Source organism: Tympanuchus pallidicinctus, unplaced genomic scaffold (assembly GCF_026119805.1).
Source record: "Tympanuchus pallidicinctus isolate F22 unplaced genomic scaffold, pur_lepc_1.0 scaffold18, whole genome shotgun sequence".
Taxonomy (NCBI): Eukaryota; Metazoa; Chordata; class Aves; order Galliformes; family Phasianidae; genus Tympanuchus; species Tympanuchus pallidicinctus.
In genome coordinates, this window is record NW_026294699.1 from 14,942,824 (window position 1) to 14,958,388 (window position 15,565).

Sequence of the window (15,565 nt, forward strand, 5' to 3'; positions counted from 1 at the left end):
CAAGCAATAATTAAAGGAAATTAAAATTAATTAAAAAGGAAACTAAATTAAAGCAGTAACTAAACGGAAAAAAAGGACTCTGTTTCGGACTTACTAGTGAAGTAAAAATACTTTCTGTGGCAACTTTGGCGATTGGACATAAATTTATCTGTCAAAACATGCATATCCAACGACACAAAAAACAGCAAGGATCTTTCTCTAAGATTCAATACATGGAGTTGCACGTGCCCGACCTGCCTGTAATCTGGAGACGAGGTCTTTTGTGTTTTTTTTCAAATTACAAACACATTTACCCTTGCAAAATCTCCAGCATTTCACAGATTAAATGTTAAACACTTTTTTTTTTCTTCCAGAAAGTTCATACATGCCCCAGTACTACGTAAAGGAAGGCATTGTCTCACTGACAATGTTACTAACATGGTTCAAAAAGAGAGCTGCTCTCAGGAATATGTACAGTTACTACTAAAAAGATCTGAAATTCAAGAGAAACATATAGAAGAAAATGAATTAGTAGGATGAATAAATAGTAGGTCTTCTCATTAACAAGGAGCATAAAGAACTTCTTGAATCAAACATCTTATTTTCGAAAAAGACATCACTAACAGGAGTCAAAAAACAGATGATAAAAATAAATACTTGAGTAACTGCAGAATTTTTTTTTTCCCCTAAAAGTACATACCAAAAATGGCACTAGAACCATCCTCACACATATTCAGATCTTTAACTTCAGGAGCTGTAACTATTTACAGAACACAAATTATATATCACTTGAAATTATTACCAAAAAAAAAAAAGTTACTTTATACTAAGCTTTCTTCATTTCAATGTAGAACACAGCGGATCCTTCCATAACCACTTTGGGAACATTCATTTTTAAGCACTTTCTTCCGAGCAACAGGTACAATCTCACTAATTGACTAATTGTGAAACCAAAATGCAAGGCTAACTGGCCCTTTCAGTTCTGCTAAATGTGTCTGGTAGTAAACTGAATGTTGCCTCCAAACTTGAAATTTAACTGTTCCACATAAAACATCTCCTAGTCTGTTCTTGATCAGCCCAATCCTTAAATCCACAGAACTACATGGGGCAAAAGGGTGTTCAAAGCAGACAGGAGCTCTGATTTTAAGATCTGAGATTTCAGTTCAGACAAACTCTTCACACGCTCACCTATTCTATGGACAGCTACTACTGCTCTTTGTAGAGATGCTGAATCTGACTTAGAGCTACCTTTCAGACAGAGGCTGTGTTCTGGCTGAAGAGAAAGCCTCACATATTCAGTGCCACTTGAATTACAACTCATGACAGCATCCAGCAACTAGCTGTGACTCATTTATACAGAAAATACAGACATTCTGACTTAAGTCTATATGCATCTTGGTCACATTCACCATCAGTTCACATAAACTCACAATGCACACAGATTGTTAAATGAGATCTAGCACAGCAGCATAAACACTTGATTTGTAGGCATATTTTACAGAAAAATGAAACTGCTATGAGTTCTGTACAATTACTCTCCCAAATTATTTCCTAGCCCACAGTTCAACAGTATATATTTTTTCATTAACAGTTCACAAAATTGCAGTTAACAACTTTAACTTTAACTTTTAACAACAAAATTGCTTCAGATTGTAGATGCATTAAAGCACAACTGGGAAAATACATCATTCTTCTCGTTTAATTTGGAATTTATATCACCCACAATATTTTATGAAATTGTTTTTGACTGAAAATTTGCCAAATTTCTGCCCACAAGACACCAGTACCAAACTACAAATTTCTAAGAACAAGAAAATACAATATAAATCTTACAGACTGTCAAAAGACATTAAAAGATTTTAAGCTTTAAAAACAAGAAGCAGAGCCTGACATACCAAAATTAACGTTACTGTGTTTTGCAATACTTCATTACAGGCCAAGTTAACTCCAGCTTGCAGTTCAAATCATTTCACACAACTGGTGGTCTTTCAATAGACTGCTATTATGTAGCAGATGGCAAAACACTGATACTCTACACCGTTAGTGGGAAGCTCAGTTAAGGTGATTCAAACATTTTCCATCAACTGTTGAAAATGGTATGATTGCCATGGTTACCTGCCATGATTTAAGGACAGACAAAACACGTTCTGGTTTGCTGCTGCTGCTGCAAACAATATAAAACCTCCTGTTTCTGATGCTCTAAATACCAGTTATTATTTAACTAACCTATTGTTAGTGCAAGGGTTAAAAAACAAAAAACAAAAAAAACACACAGCTCAGGGTTCAACTCAACTCAATTAAAAGTAAATACAGCTTAGGACCTTAACAAGAACTGTATCAGCCTCTGCATTATCACATCTAGAATCCTTTCTTAAATAAACCAAACAATAGTGCTATTATAGAAACCCCATGCAGAAATAAGATTCTTTTGGTGAACCTTAGTATTTCGCACCAGTTTGGTTAATCAGCCTTTAAGAAATTACATCATTTTTTCTTCACAAGATGTACACCTCTAAATGAAGCTGAAAATCAGAGCTAGAATAGGAACTAAATCAATTGCTGATCTACTCCCATCATCTCATTACTATTATGCCAAAATAAGTCATCTTCAAATTATGAAGTTACACTTCCATCCTAGTTGTAAAACCAATTTCTGTACAGCAGAAAAAAACTAGCATTGCAAGACAAAACATGAGCACAGAATGCATGGAATTACCAGAAGTGACTATCCCACTGAGTGACTTTCTGTACATTTCTTGCTCAATGAAACAAACAGGAATTCAAGGGGATAAGATACGAAGAATAAATCAAGGAAGATCTTTTTTTCCACTGGAGTTTCTACGTGATGGTAATCATTACTCCGGATTTCTCTTACCAAAACAGCTGACTCATTTTCAACTCTACCCTTCTACTCTACTTCATTTTACTGACCCCAGAAAAAAAGCAATCCTTTTCGATAAGTAATTTGACAGCAACGCTTTCATTAGCATTTCTAATTGCGTGATTTCTGGGACATCTCCTACCACATTGCACAGAGCTGCCCAGTAAAGCCCAGCTTCACTGCAGATGACTACTTGGTCACACTGTTCTGGTGTAAGCTCTATCTACACCTCACAAAAATGTCAGTTCCCTACTCCCCCCCCCCCCCCCCCCCATGGTAATTTTTGAAAGAACTCTTATTTTGAGTAAGAGAGCAGTTTATATATCACTGCATGACCTAACTGGCCATACTAAGATTTTACTCATGCTTTCTTAGAACATATAACATGGCTGATTAGGTCTTCTCCAAGCACAAGCACGTTAATAGATATGTAGAAATGTACTTGAACCATGGGAATTCCACTAGCCCCATAAAAACAGCTAGAATTCCTTTTCAGAGTAAGCCTGGAACCTTAATCGTAAGCTACTCAGCATTTTCAAGCAAGCCTGCATCCAGCCAAAAGGATAAGCCTTCTCAAAGCCCACACTGAGAAAAAGTGTTTAATGTGGAAAAAAATATGTATCAACAAAAAAGAGAAAGCTTAAGAACAAAGCCAGAACTAATCTGTTTTCAGTGCTGTGCTTAATTCCACTGCTGGAAACATTCAATTGGTAATGTTATGCTAACAAAATCCAGACTCATCTAAATATTTTATTATTTAAAAGCATAAATGTTCACTACATCTATTTGTAAACTGGTTAGGAATCAAATGTTCATTAAGAAAAACATACAAAACTGCAGCCTACAGCATTACCCCTAGGGCTTCTATCTTTGCTCACCTGTCAAGCAGGGAAATTTTATTTCTATTTTCTCCTTAGTCTTAGTGTGTGTCAGTCTACTGTTTATTCAGGAGCTTCTATAGGTCTTCCCTATACTTTGTATATAACACCATAGAAATAAGCTTCCATGATAAACTGAGGGGAACTGATGTAAATGCATCACTTTGTGATTTCCATGCTCTTCACAGCAAGTAGCCAGAAAAGTAATCACTAATCAATACCATTTGCACAATTGGTTAATATCTCACCATAGCACTCTTTCAGGAGAGCAATGGATGGCACCTAGCAAACAGTAACTTTTTCTAAGAACTGATATGATGAAAATGATTGTGGGTTTTTACATGACTATGGGAGAATTTTAGTCCAAAGCTAATGCATTGAAAGCAATACAAAAACTTTAATGACTTGCTCAACTGTTACTTCTGTAGTTATCAATTGTGTAACTAAAATAATAATTTAATTAGTATGTGAAGTAATTAGGATGAAAGAGTATAAAGAGAGCTTAAAAGAAGTCCTTCCTTATTTATCGAGGTGGCCAATGTGCAACCGCTTAAAAAAAAAAAAAAAAAAAAGAATCAGCATCCAGTGGTTTAATACAGAAGTTTTAAAGTTATAAGCGTGATTTAATCCCCTTGTATTTTACTTGTGATAGTTAGATTTAGTTTTCAGATTATTTATTCACTGTAAAGATTAACAACTTAAATCAGCTTTCAGGATGTATATTGAAGATTTTTGCCTTATATTAAAACTATTAAACATCCTAGAGTTTTGGTAATCAAGAATTGAATAATGTACTTTGGAAAAACCTTCTCTCATTTAAGGTCTTCAAAAGGATGAACATTTTTACTGTATCATCGGTGTAGTCACAACAGATAAATAGCCCAAGCTTTTAAGTGACATTAAGCCTTCAGAATATTTGCATCTACTTTTTCTTAATCAGAAACTCTTTTAATTCTTTCCAGTTTAAGGACAGAATGCTGTCAAATTAGCATTAAAACATATAATCATGCTCTGATATCCTGGCTTCTTGTCTAATACATATCAAGAAGTTATAGAACTATAAAAATTCTCTTTCCTCCCTTCCTTTCTCCCTTCAAAAAAAAAAAAATGCAGTTCTAATGCTTATGCTGTCCATAAAAATAATGTATAGTTTTAAAAATTGCTCAGAAATTCTCTGACTCATAGTCAATGTGCACTTAGGGAAAATGATAATCATCTTTTTTTACATGTGTGAAGGAAAGGTTACTTTCTGAACTCTTACTGATACTATGAATTAATTTAATTACCTTATTTCCAATAGCTTTTTTTGGTGGAAAGTTAAAAGTCCTCACTTGGTGGTATTTATTCTGTAATTTATGATGCAAGCTTCTGAACTCTGCATATCTTCGATAAACATTCCATTCATCGTCCTTTATTCTTATATAAACCTGCAAAACATAGACATGAAAGAAAATATTTTTTTTCCCTAATTCTTAGGCTATTTTCCAACTATTTTAACTTGCAATCCATTTCCTCCTCTTCTTAAGATTTCTGTCTTTGATGAAACACTATGCTGGCTCACATATACATGAAGATCAACAGGCACATCTGGCCAGAAGAGTAGATCCCAAGCTGCATTTCCACTGCATCACTTCTTACCCATAAAGACTTGTAGTTTCAGATACTGCTCTCCTCCCTCACTTTTAGGCTTCATCTCCATGAAAGTTTTTCTCCCTGCTTGAGGAGCAGCATTCAAGTACTGCGACACCCCCCTCCCCCCCAAAGACCATTTGAAGTACATAACATAAAAGGAAACATAAGGAAACATATGAATCAGTCAGTATTAAACAGGAAGTCTGTTGAGCTGCAAAGGATTTTAAACATCAGAGGAATGGTTATTGATGATAATCTTTGGTGAGCTTATAAGCTTATGAGCAATAACAGCCTTACCTGATTAGGGCATGTTCATCTTTAATCTTATTATGTGCAACTTAAAAATGTTTATTACTCTGCAAATAAGGGAGATTTGCAAGTAGCCACGTAAATATTGGAATCTTGTTAAGAATCACAAAATCAGTTTCATTATCTTAAGTTTCAGCCACTGGTAATAATGGAATTCAGCATGTTTTGTTTCTATTTGCTGTACACTTCACATGGAAGTGAAGTATGTATCTACCAAATACCAATATCCCACAGTTGAGAAATACAACAAAATAATATTATTGCAGTAGCCATCTTGCATCGTCACTAAACGAAACTGCAACTAATGACCACCACCTAGAGGCAAAATATAAATGCAAACTTACATTTTTTAATTCTGGTCTGGGCTCTGTCTTAGTCCCTGGGAATACAAGAAATTATTTTCTAACAGTAGGCTGACTGACCAACATCTGGCTATCAAAAAATATTCACCAGAAGAATGGTATAAAGTGATGGAAAGTGCAACAACGACAGCAGAGCAGCAAAATCCCAAGCTGCAGCAAGCAAGGAGTCTCACAAAAACAGCAGCAGGCACAGAAATAAGAGAAGGAAGCTGGTTACCTTTAGAAAACCTCAGGCAGGGATCTCCAGAGAGCTCCCCTCACCACCACTGCCAATACTTAAATGATCCCACCTGGGAAGGGGTGGATCCTGGCTCCACCCTTCCATCACTCAGTGCATTCCATTGCATGCACCTGAGCTCCCATGGGCTGGACCTGCCTTCCCACCAGGTGCACCATCACCGGCTCAAGCTATGACTTGCATTTCCACAACAAATGGTCATCAAACTGTACAGGTCATGAACATAAGTCACCAGAAAACACCTTTCTAACCAAAAAAGGAATAAATAATCCCCATGAATTACTGAAACATAATAAGGATAGGAATGGTTCATTGAATTCACATCCCTCTGCTCAGGTGCAAAACTAATTACAATACTGATTTGCACTAATACATGGCAAGGCAATATTCAAGATACAAGCCCAAAGAAAAACAAAGCACAGCAAGTATAGAGAGGCTGTGCTTCTGAATAAGTTAGAATGAGCGTGTACTGGAAGGAAAGGTTTACTAATCATATTTATTTCCATTTTAGGTCTGCATTAGACTTTATCATAGTATCACAACAGCAACTCATGTTTGGTTAATCCTACATTATGATCTCCAAGTTTCTTCAGCTGGCCAGCTTCTGCAAGGCATACTGATCACAACACACCATTCAGAAAATTCTCTGGTGAATTCTGAAATTTATTTCTCAGATTTTAGTATTTTGTGTTCATTTTCAGATAAACACTGTGTGTGTAGGTGCATGTAGGTGTATCCAGAAATGTTTTCCATCTTCCAAAACAGAGCTACTTAAGAGATCTGATAAAAACAAAAAAGTGACATCTGTGTTTTGCTTGATTTTTCTTCAATTTAATTAGCCCAATAATTTTTTAGATCCACGTGAATTTAAAGTATTTGCAAACTCTGAGGTAAGAAGTCTCAAATTTCTCTCCAGTTATGTTGGAAGAAAAAAACACCGTTGGAATTTTTTTGTTTCGTTTTGTTAAGTTCAACCTACTAATTTCAATAGATGCTCTAATTTATATATTGAAACAGATAAAAATCTCTCCACACCTTTCATGATATGAAAGATTGCTACTGTACTCTAATTACTAGTTTAAGGAATTCTACCTTATTTCAGTTCCTATTCCCACCACAAATATCTGCTCTTCTGTATATGTAAAGCCTTCTCTACTTTTCAGTTTATAAATTCTCCTGTGATCATTAAGTGCCAATAACCGAGTCCCACATTTAAATTCGTCCCTCCTGTGAAAGCTTCCTTTATTCCAGAAACATGAAATTCTGATCCAAACCGTTTCTTCTTCAAATTTTATTTCATTCATGTGCCAAAATATTGGATCTCCACCACTCTGATGTCCTTTACACACTCCTTAACCCTGTGTCACCAATTACCAAATGGACTGATATCTTCCGCAAGATTTCTTAGATACTGATCCAAAAATGTGACGTATATCCTTCTCCACTTACAGGCAAATTTCCTTGTGTTACTCTAAAGAATGACAAAATTGAATTCCATAACACACAGCTACCTCTTGTCAGCAGGACTCTCCATCTTCAGATGACTACTCACAGTGCAAGAGGAAAGAAATCCATAAGTGCCTGTTTGATTTTAAAAGCTCTATGTCACAAATGCCAAGGTTTCTTTATCGTTATTTATTGCTGTTATCTGGATGTTGACCTACTACTGTGAAATGGTGATATTTCAGAAAAAAAAAGAAAAAAATTTAAGGGAACCTCATAAATGCAATTAAGTGCACAACCAATTTGATCGCTCTTTTTCACTAAAATGATACACTACCTAACAGTTTCAATGTCCACAGCTTACTGATACAAGTAGATGGCTTTTGTTAATTTCAAAGAAAATTCTAGACAGTGCTAAGATGTGAGTGCTTGTTATTCTGCTTCTCACAACGGTACCCTTCAACTCAGTCTGAGCACAAGATGTAGCTGTTTCTAGAGCAGGTCTTTAAATTCTTAAGATTTGTAACCACTAAATGCTGCCAGTTAATTTCTGGTACAGGAACGTGATGCAACTCTGTAAATACAGAGATCTGCTTTAAATTTCCACATCTAATGAGATTCATTACAAAACATTGCTTGCCATAGGAGTGCATAGCTTCATTTCCGAGACCTAATCAGTATCTAAAGGGGAGCTACAGGAAAGAAGGGGACAAACTGTTTAGAAGGGTCTGTGGTAACAGAACAATGGGAAATGGGTTCAAACTTAAAGATGGTGATTTAGGTTAAATATGAAAAAGTCTTTTACGGTGAGGGTGGTGAGGCACTGGAACAGGCTGCCCAGTGTTGTGGTTGATGCCCCATCCCCGGAGACTTTCAAGGCGAGGCTGGATCAGGCCCTAGGCAACCTGATCTAGCTTTGGTGTCCCTGATCAGTGCAGGGAAGTTGGACTAGATGACCTTTAAAGGTCCCTCCAGACTCTAAGGATTCCATGATTCTACCATACTAAAGAGCTTTACAGATAAAATCTAATTTTAAAGCAGGCTAAGCATTGTTCCCAATAGCTTTAAGTACAGTCATAAACAGTATATCTGAGATTTACACTTACTCAAAACAAGTTTCCAACTTCACCTGTTCCAATTGGCACATTTCAGCTTCCTTTATTTATTCGACAACTTCTTCCCACAATTAGCAGTCAGTTTTTATGCCCAAGGTTCCTCAAGAACTCAGAAAAATTTGAACTCCAAAATATATTGGAAACAATCCCAGTAATATCAACATGCTACAATACTGCTACCAAGAATGATGTATTGCAAACAGATTTCTCACACAGCTGATACAAAGAATTGTAATTGCGTTTTTTACTTTCTGCCATTGGAGAAACAAATGATAAAGCAGCAATAACAAACTGTATTATAAATACATTGACTCTCATAAATGAGCTCGGCCATTTATCTTGTTTGTTACTCCCAGTCCTCAGCTGTTCATTTCATACTGATAGCTTGGTGAATACATTCTTCCACTATTTCAACATTGAATTAAATTCCCTGTATGAGAAGCACATGTTTTGGCAGATAAATTCATAGTGATGTTTTTGAAGGTATTCTGACTTTATATAAATTAATGCTTTCTTGATATCTAAAAAATACAGAATACATATTCAGCCTGCACATGACTTTATAGCTGAACCTAGATGTAGTCACCACTTCAACTCTAAGTATTCACCATAGAATCATAGAATGGCTTGGGTTGAAAAGGACCACAAAGATAGTCTAGTTCCAATCCCCCCTGCTGTGTGCAGGTCATCAACCAGCAGCCCAGGCTGCCCAGAGCCACATCCAGCCTGGCCTTGAATGCCTGCAGGGATGGGGCATCCACAGCCTCCTTGGGCAACCTGTGCCAGTGCCTCACCACCCTCTGGATAGAAAAACTTCCTCCTAATATCTAACCCAAACCTTCCCTGTCTCAATTCAAAACCATTCCCCCTTGTTCTATCACTGTCCACCCTCACAAACGACCATTCCTCCTCCTTTTTATACACTCCCTTCAAATACTAGAAGGCCACAATGAGGTCTCTCAGGAGCCTTCTCTTCTCCAAACTAAACAAGCCCAGTTCCCTCAACCTTTCCTCATAGGAGAGGTGCTCCAGCCCATAGTGAGATACACATTTGTGTACATACACATGTCTACACTTCAATATATAATGGATGCACACAGGCACGTAAAAATAGAATGTAGGCCTATTTTTTGGTAAACTCTTTTTTCTCCCCTCCCTTTAGTGTCAGAAAACAGTTATTTGCCTAACACACAATGATCTTAGTCATACAGAGATGAAAAATTGCTAGGAATACCATTGATATATCCTTCATAAGGAAAGATCTTAACAGATACTGAGAGCAAACTTTAAGAAAAATGACAGATGTTTCAGGTTATTTCTATAATTAGTTCCTGCTCACTTCTAACAAAAGATATCCTATGTCTTTTTACACAGTTGCTTCTACCTTTTCATGTTACATATCTTTGGTATCTTTGCACTGTCAACAGACAAAAAGAATACTCAGAAAAATGATCTGTACATTTTTCAAACAATTTTTTCATATCCAATATCATAAGAATATACTGCAGAAATAAGAAAATTCTCAAAATTGTCTTTTTGACATTGTAAAACGTCAAGTATTTTAGAATCTTGCTATGATATTGGCTTTATTTTTTCCTTGTTTGAGGCCCACTCTAACAGTCAGAATTCTTTGTTCTTCATTAATGATACTCATTAATGATGAGCAACTGATGAAATCTATTCAAAGCCACTCCATAGCAGCAGAATGTATTTTCCAAACTCCATGAGGCTTTGGATAAAGCTCGGAAACTCTTCCATCCTGGGAAATATTTTTTTCCAATAAAATAAAGAAACTTCATGCCAAATATCTCCAATACACATGAATTTCACATGTTCTCAAGCTTTCAAGATTTCTTCTTACGATCAAGCACAATCAAATCGTCAAAAAAAAAAAAAAAAACAAACAAAACTACAGGGGCTGCTCCAAAAGTAATGTCTCCTATTTTATTACATTGTCTCACAATATCAGAAGCAGATGTTGAGGGCATGGCAGTAGAGGTTGAATCTTCCTGCCAATATCCCATTATATTTTATTGCCATGCAAGAGATGGCAGCACAAGGGCAGTCTGACAAAATGTCATCTGACACGGTAATGCATATGAAGCAAAGGCATGGAACTGAATTCCTTCATGATGGAAAAATAGCTTGCACTGATATTCATTAATGATTTCAAAACATTTATGGAGACCAAACAGTGGATGTTAGCACAGTGAGGCAACGGGTGGCACCTTCCAGCAGGGGTGACAGCAACAGATTTTTATGAGATCAGCACATAGGCTCTTGCTTATTACTAACCAAAATGCATAGCTAATGTTGGTGACTATGTTGAAAAACAGCATCCCGTAGTCGAGAACTTTCCCTATGTACTGATGGTGTACTGATGGACAGTCAGCTGAATGAGCCAGCAGTGTGCCCAGGTGGCCAAGAAGGCTAATGGCATCCTGGCTTGGATCAGGAATGGAGTGGTGAGCAGGACTAGGGAAGTAATCCTACCCCTTTACTTGGCACTGGTGAGGCCTCATCTCAAGTATTATGTTCAGTTTTGGGCACAGAAAAGACATGGAGATACTAGAGCAAGTTCAAAGAAGGGCAACAAGGCTTGTGAAGGCCTTGGAGAATAGGGCCGATGCAGAAAAACTGAAGGAACTGGGGCTGTTTGGTCCAGGGAAAAGGAAGCTGAGGGGAGACCTTGCTGCTCTCTTCCAATACCTGAAAGGTAACTACAGCAAGAGCGGGGCCGGTCTCTTCTCACTGGTGACAGGATGAGGGGAAACGGCCTCAAGTAGCGCTAGGGTAAGTTTGAAGTTGGATATTAGGAAACACTTCTTCACAGAAAGGTTGTTAAGCAGTGGAATAGGTGACCTAAGGATTTGAGTCACCACCCCTGGAAGTGCTTAAAATCCATTTGGAGGTGCTCAGGGACATGATTTAGCAGAGGGCTGTTAGTTAGAGTAATATGGTTAGATCGCAGTTGGACTTGATGATCTGTAAAGTCTTTTCCAACCTGAGTGATTCTATGATTTTATCAAATAGTGCTTACTGTGCTCAGAGGAGGCATTACTTTTGGAATGACCTTCTACATTTCATAAGAAGTTACCAGTAAGAATAAACAAAATTCTTCAAACATCTAAGCAAAATAGTAACGAATGTGTCCTATGTTTCAGTGAAGCAGAATATCATTAAAGATATTTATTTACTTATTTATATTGTGTGAAATACAAACTAAGATTTTATAAAAGACAAGTCATTTGGACTATCTCCAACAAAATTGCACTGAGATCCATTTCAGTCAGAAACTTTACTATAGCATCTATGTTAAGAAGAATTACTTACTTGATAAACATGGAATGCATTAGCAGCTTTTCCACGCAGAAAGACTGAGGGAATCCAAACATTAATAAGAGCTCGATTTGATCTGAGTAGATAAGAGAACTACTTAAAACAGGGAAAATAGAAAAACATGTTTAGGCATTAAAATTGCAAAGTTCCTGTTGTAGTTTAAGCCATCAGGTGGCTCAGCACCACAGTCATTAATTAACCCCCCCTTCCCAGTGAGACAGGGAAGAGAACAGAGAAAAAAAAAGAGTAGAACTCACGGGTTCTATAAAACTATTTTCTACAACAGAAAAAAGGAAAAGGACAATAGTTACGACTATATCTATATGTATGAATAATAAGAAGTGATGCACAAGTAATTGCTCACCATCCCCCAACCAATGCCCAACTAGCCCCCAAAGCAGTAGAAGAGATAGAGATGAATTTCTCCCCCTCTTCAGAGCTCCTTCTACATAATATTATATAGTATAGAATAATCCTTTGGACAGTTCAAGTCAACTGTACTAATTCCATTACTTCTCAGCTCCTTGGACCTTCTGCTTCGTGTAACACTGCTTAGCAGAAACTATAAACAGTGTTGTGTTATCAATGCTGTTTTTCTCCTAGAACCAAAACCAGCATCACACCAGATATCATTACACAGAAAAAAATACCATCCCAGATGAAAGAAAGGCAGCTCCACAAAATTAACATAACTGGGAAAGAAAAACGGAAGCAAATTTATTATTTAAAAAAAAAAAAAAAAACAATGTAGTCAATAACATTTGATTATTAATTTCAACAAGATCAAAATCTTGGTCCATACAGCATACTCAACAGCAAAGATAAGAGTTCATTAAAAAACAGAAGAGCATTGGATAATTACAGAGAAGCCACTCCCCTCACAATTAATTTCCAGGTTTCTACACTATAAAGACACCAGCGACACCATTCACAAAAAGCTAGATTCATTCATCAAAATCACACCACTTGGATAGGTGATGACCTACTGTATTTTTTTTTTTTGTAGTGCTATTTGTATGCAATGAGATGAGAAGATAAGAAGGATCACCACACTATAAATCTACCATCTATCAAAATCAGAACAATAGAAAACAGTAACTTCTTGGTGTTACTTTAGAATACTAAGTTCTAGGACACTGGATGAACATTTCAAGAAGATCTTCATGAATCTAAACTTCCTGTTTAACTTCATTAAACACTGTACCAGGGCATGGACTGTACAACTCTCCACATTTATTTTTTTTTTTTTTAAACAATGAAGCACCACATCAGAGAATTCAGTTTTTTGAAATAACATAGTAAAGGAAATAAATTATTTATTTGCATATTTTTCTTTCCCATAAATGCACAAAAGATGCATATCAGAAACTTACATTTCAAAGTCTGACAGACTCTGATCTTCAGATGTTTGACTCAAATCTCCAGGGACCTATATTTACATAACAGAAATCACATGCTGATTATTATGCTTTCTACATATAATATTATAAGAAAACTAAAATTCAACACTCAAGTTGAAAATCCCAATAAAAACTATTACTAAGAAACAATCATGCCACAGCAGCTTAAACATATCACACTTGCAAGGTCTTTATGTTATAACTGCTTTGAGAATGAGCAAATCTGGCTTTGTAAAAGGAAGGCATTTTTAATTTTTTTTTTTTATTTTATTTTTTTTTTTTTTTGAGAATCTTAGAGACAAATATAATAGATTGAGAGCAAGTTGAATTCAGCTGTTAGGAGGCCATTATAGCCACTGTCTTCAGAAAAATACATTAGAAAAAAATACTAAATTAGCGATGCTATCCATTGATTAATTGATTGAAATTTCATATGGGATCGCTCTCCATTCAAATCCTATCTCCACGTGCTCTATGACAGCCCATAACGCCCGCAGGCTGCACCGCCACGGCACTCGGGAATAAAACCATGGCTGCACACAGACAAAACACCCTCGGCAAACACCGGACAGCCCAAGGCGAGGTGACCAGAGGCCACAGACAGCGCCGCAGGGCATCCCTGGCTGCAGGCAGGCAGAGCCATGTTTCGCCCTCCCCGCCGTGCCCTGGGGCATTACTGGGGCCTTACTGGGCGCTGTTCCCGGGCCTTACCCGGCCGACCCCCAACACCCCCCTTAGTGGCAGGTGAATGAATTTCACTTCATTTTAAGTTGTAGTTTGTAATAAACTTCGATATGATTAGTCCTCAGCAAATGGCAAGTTTCAACCTCTATTGCCATCTCATTAACATCTGCCTCTGCTGTTGTGGGCCAACATAATAAAATGGGCATTACTTATGGATCAGACCTCGAATAAGGGATTTTAGCTCATGATACAAAGGGAGGGATAAAAATAAAAGGAGGAAAAAAAAGGAAAGTGCAATGTCTAAAGAAACAGAACAGAAATACCAGGTTTTCATAGAATTTTTTAAAAATGACTGAGTATAACACCTACAATTTCATTGCTTCTAGGTGCCTTACAAAACTTTAGAACAGCAATTGCTGATCTCCGTAGATTTATGGATATAGGTGACCTCATACTTTGAAACCTATCAATTATTTCATGTTGTTCAACCTTTAAAACAAAGCTCAGTTAAAAAAATTAAAACCCTTATATTTGAATACTTCAAGCAATTTTATTGTCTGAACATATCTGCCTTACATTCAATACTGCTGAAGAGAACGAAAGTATCAAAAATACCAAATAAGGTACTCTTGGTTGATGTTTCACCAGCTGCTATTTCTGATAAGCCGATACAGATTTTACTTCAACATGAGTAACAGTTGTGAGTTAAGTCAAGAATGATATTCCTCTATTTCGTAAACAAACTCTTACCGGCCCTCTCAAATCAATTAGCTCCTGTCTCATCTGGGACACAAGAGCTTCTTTAGCCATTAGAGCACGGTGCAGCCTCTCATTAAACTCGATCAATTCCCCATGCATTTCGGCCACCTGAAAAACATAATCCAGAGATAAACGTGTCCTAAACTGAAAAAAATTACTCCTATCAGCATTACTAGACTACAAAGTTGAATGAAAGCTTCAGTTCTGAGATGATCTATCAATACCTAATATATCTGGCAATGGATTTGTCTTGAATGGACAATGGTGCTTGTAAGCCTTACAGAAAGGAAACATGAGCCAAAAAGAATTCGTAGAATTATTTTCAAGACAGAAAAAAAGACTCCATTTAGAAAATCCTACTATTAGAAGTTTTCAAGTAAGTAAATTATTTCTACATTCTCTATAAAAAGGTAATGCTGACGTGGACCAGAATCATAGAATGCAAGGTAAGCACTCCTAAGGCATAGCAAGAAAAGCTACACTGAGGAGAAGTCAAAAAACAGCAACAGGTTGGCCCTGGTAGTGGACATAGTGGACTACGGTAAG

General features: G+C 36.8%; 1 protein-coding gene across 5 annotated transcripts in view; it reads right to left on the minus strand.

The window, feature by feature from the left end:
• SNX29 (sorting nexin 29) overlaps window positions 1–15,565 on the minus strand; it is a 73,439-nt gene that overhangs the window by 19,960 nt on the left and 37,914 nt on the right. For 3 of the 5 annotated variants that reach the window (XR_008205895.1, XM_052679493.1, XM_052679494.1), the window contains 4 exons: window positions 15,011–15,127; window positions 13,550–13,605; window positions 12,171–12,252; window positions 5,025–5,165 (listed from right to left, as the gene is read on the minus strand). Coding sequence is in view for 3 of the 5 variants with exons in the window: in XM_052679493.1 (XP_052535453.1) it covers window positions 5,025–5,165; window positions 12,171–12,252; window positions 13,550–13,605; window positions 15,011–15,127 (396 nt within the window). In the remaining 2 variants the exon portion in view is untranslated. Of the gene's footprint in view, window positions 1–5,024; window positions 5,166–7,790; window positions 7,946–12,170; window positions 12,253–13,549; window positions 13,606–15,010; window positions 15,128–15,565 lie in introns of those variants that run through there. The other 2 variants (XR_008205896.1, XM_052679495.1) reach the window with 2 other exon arrangements.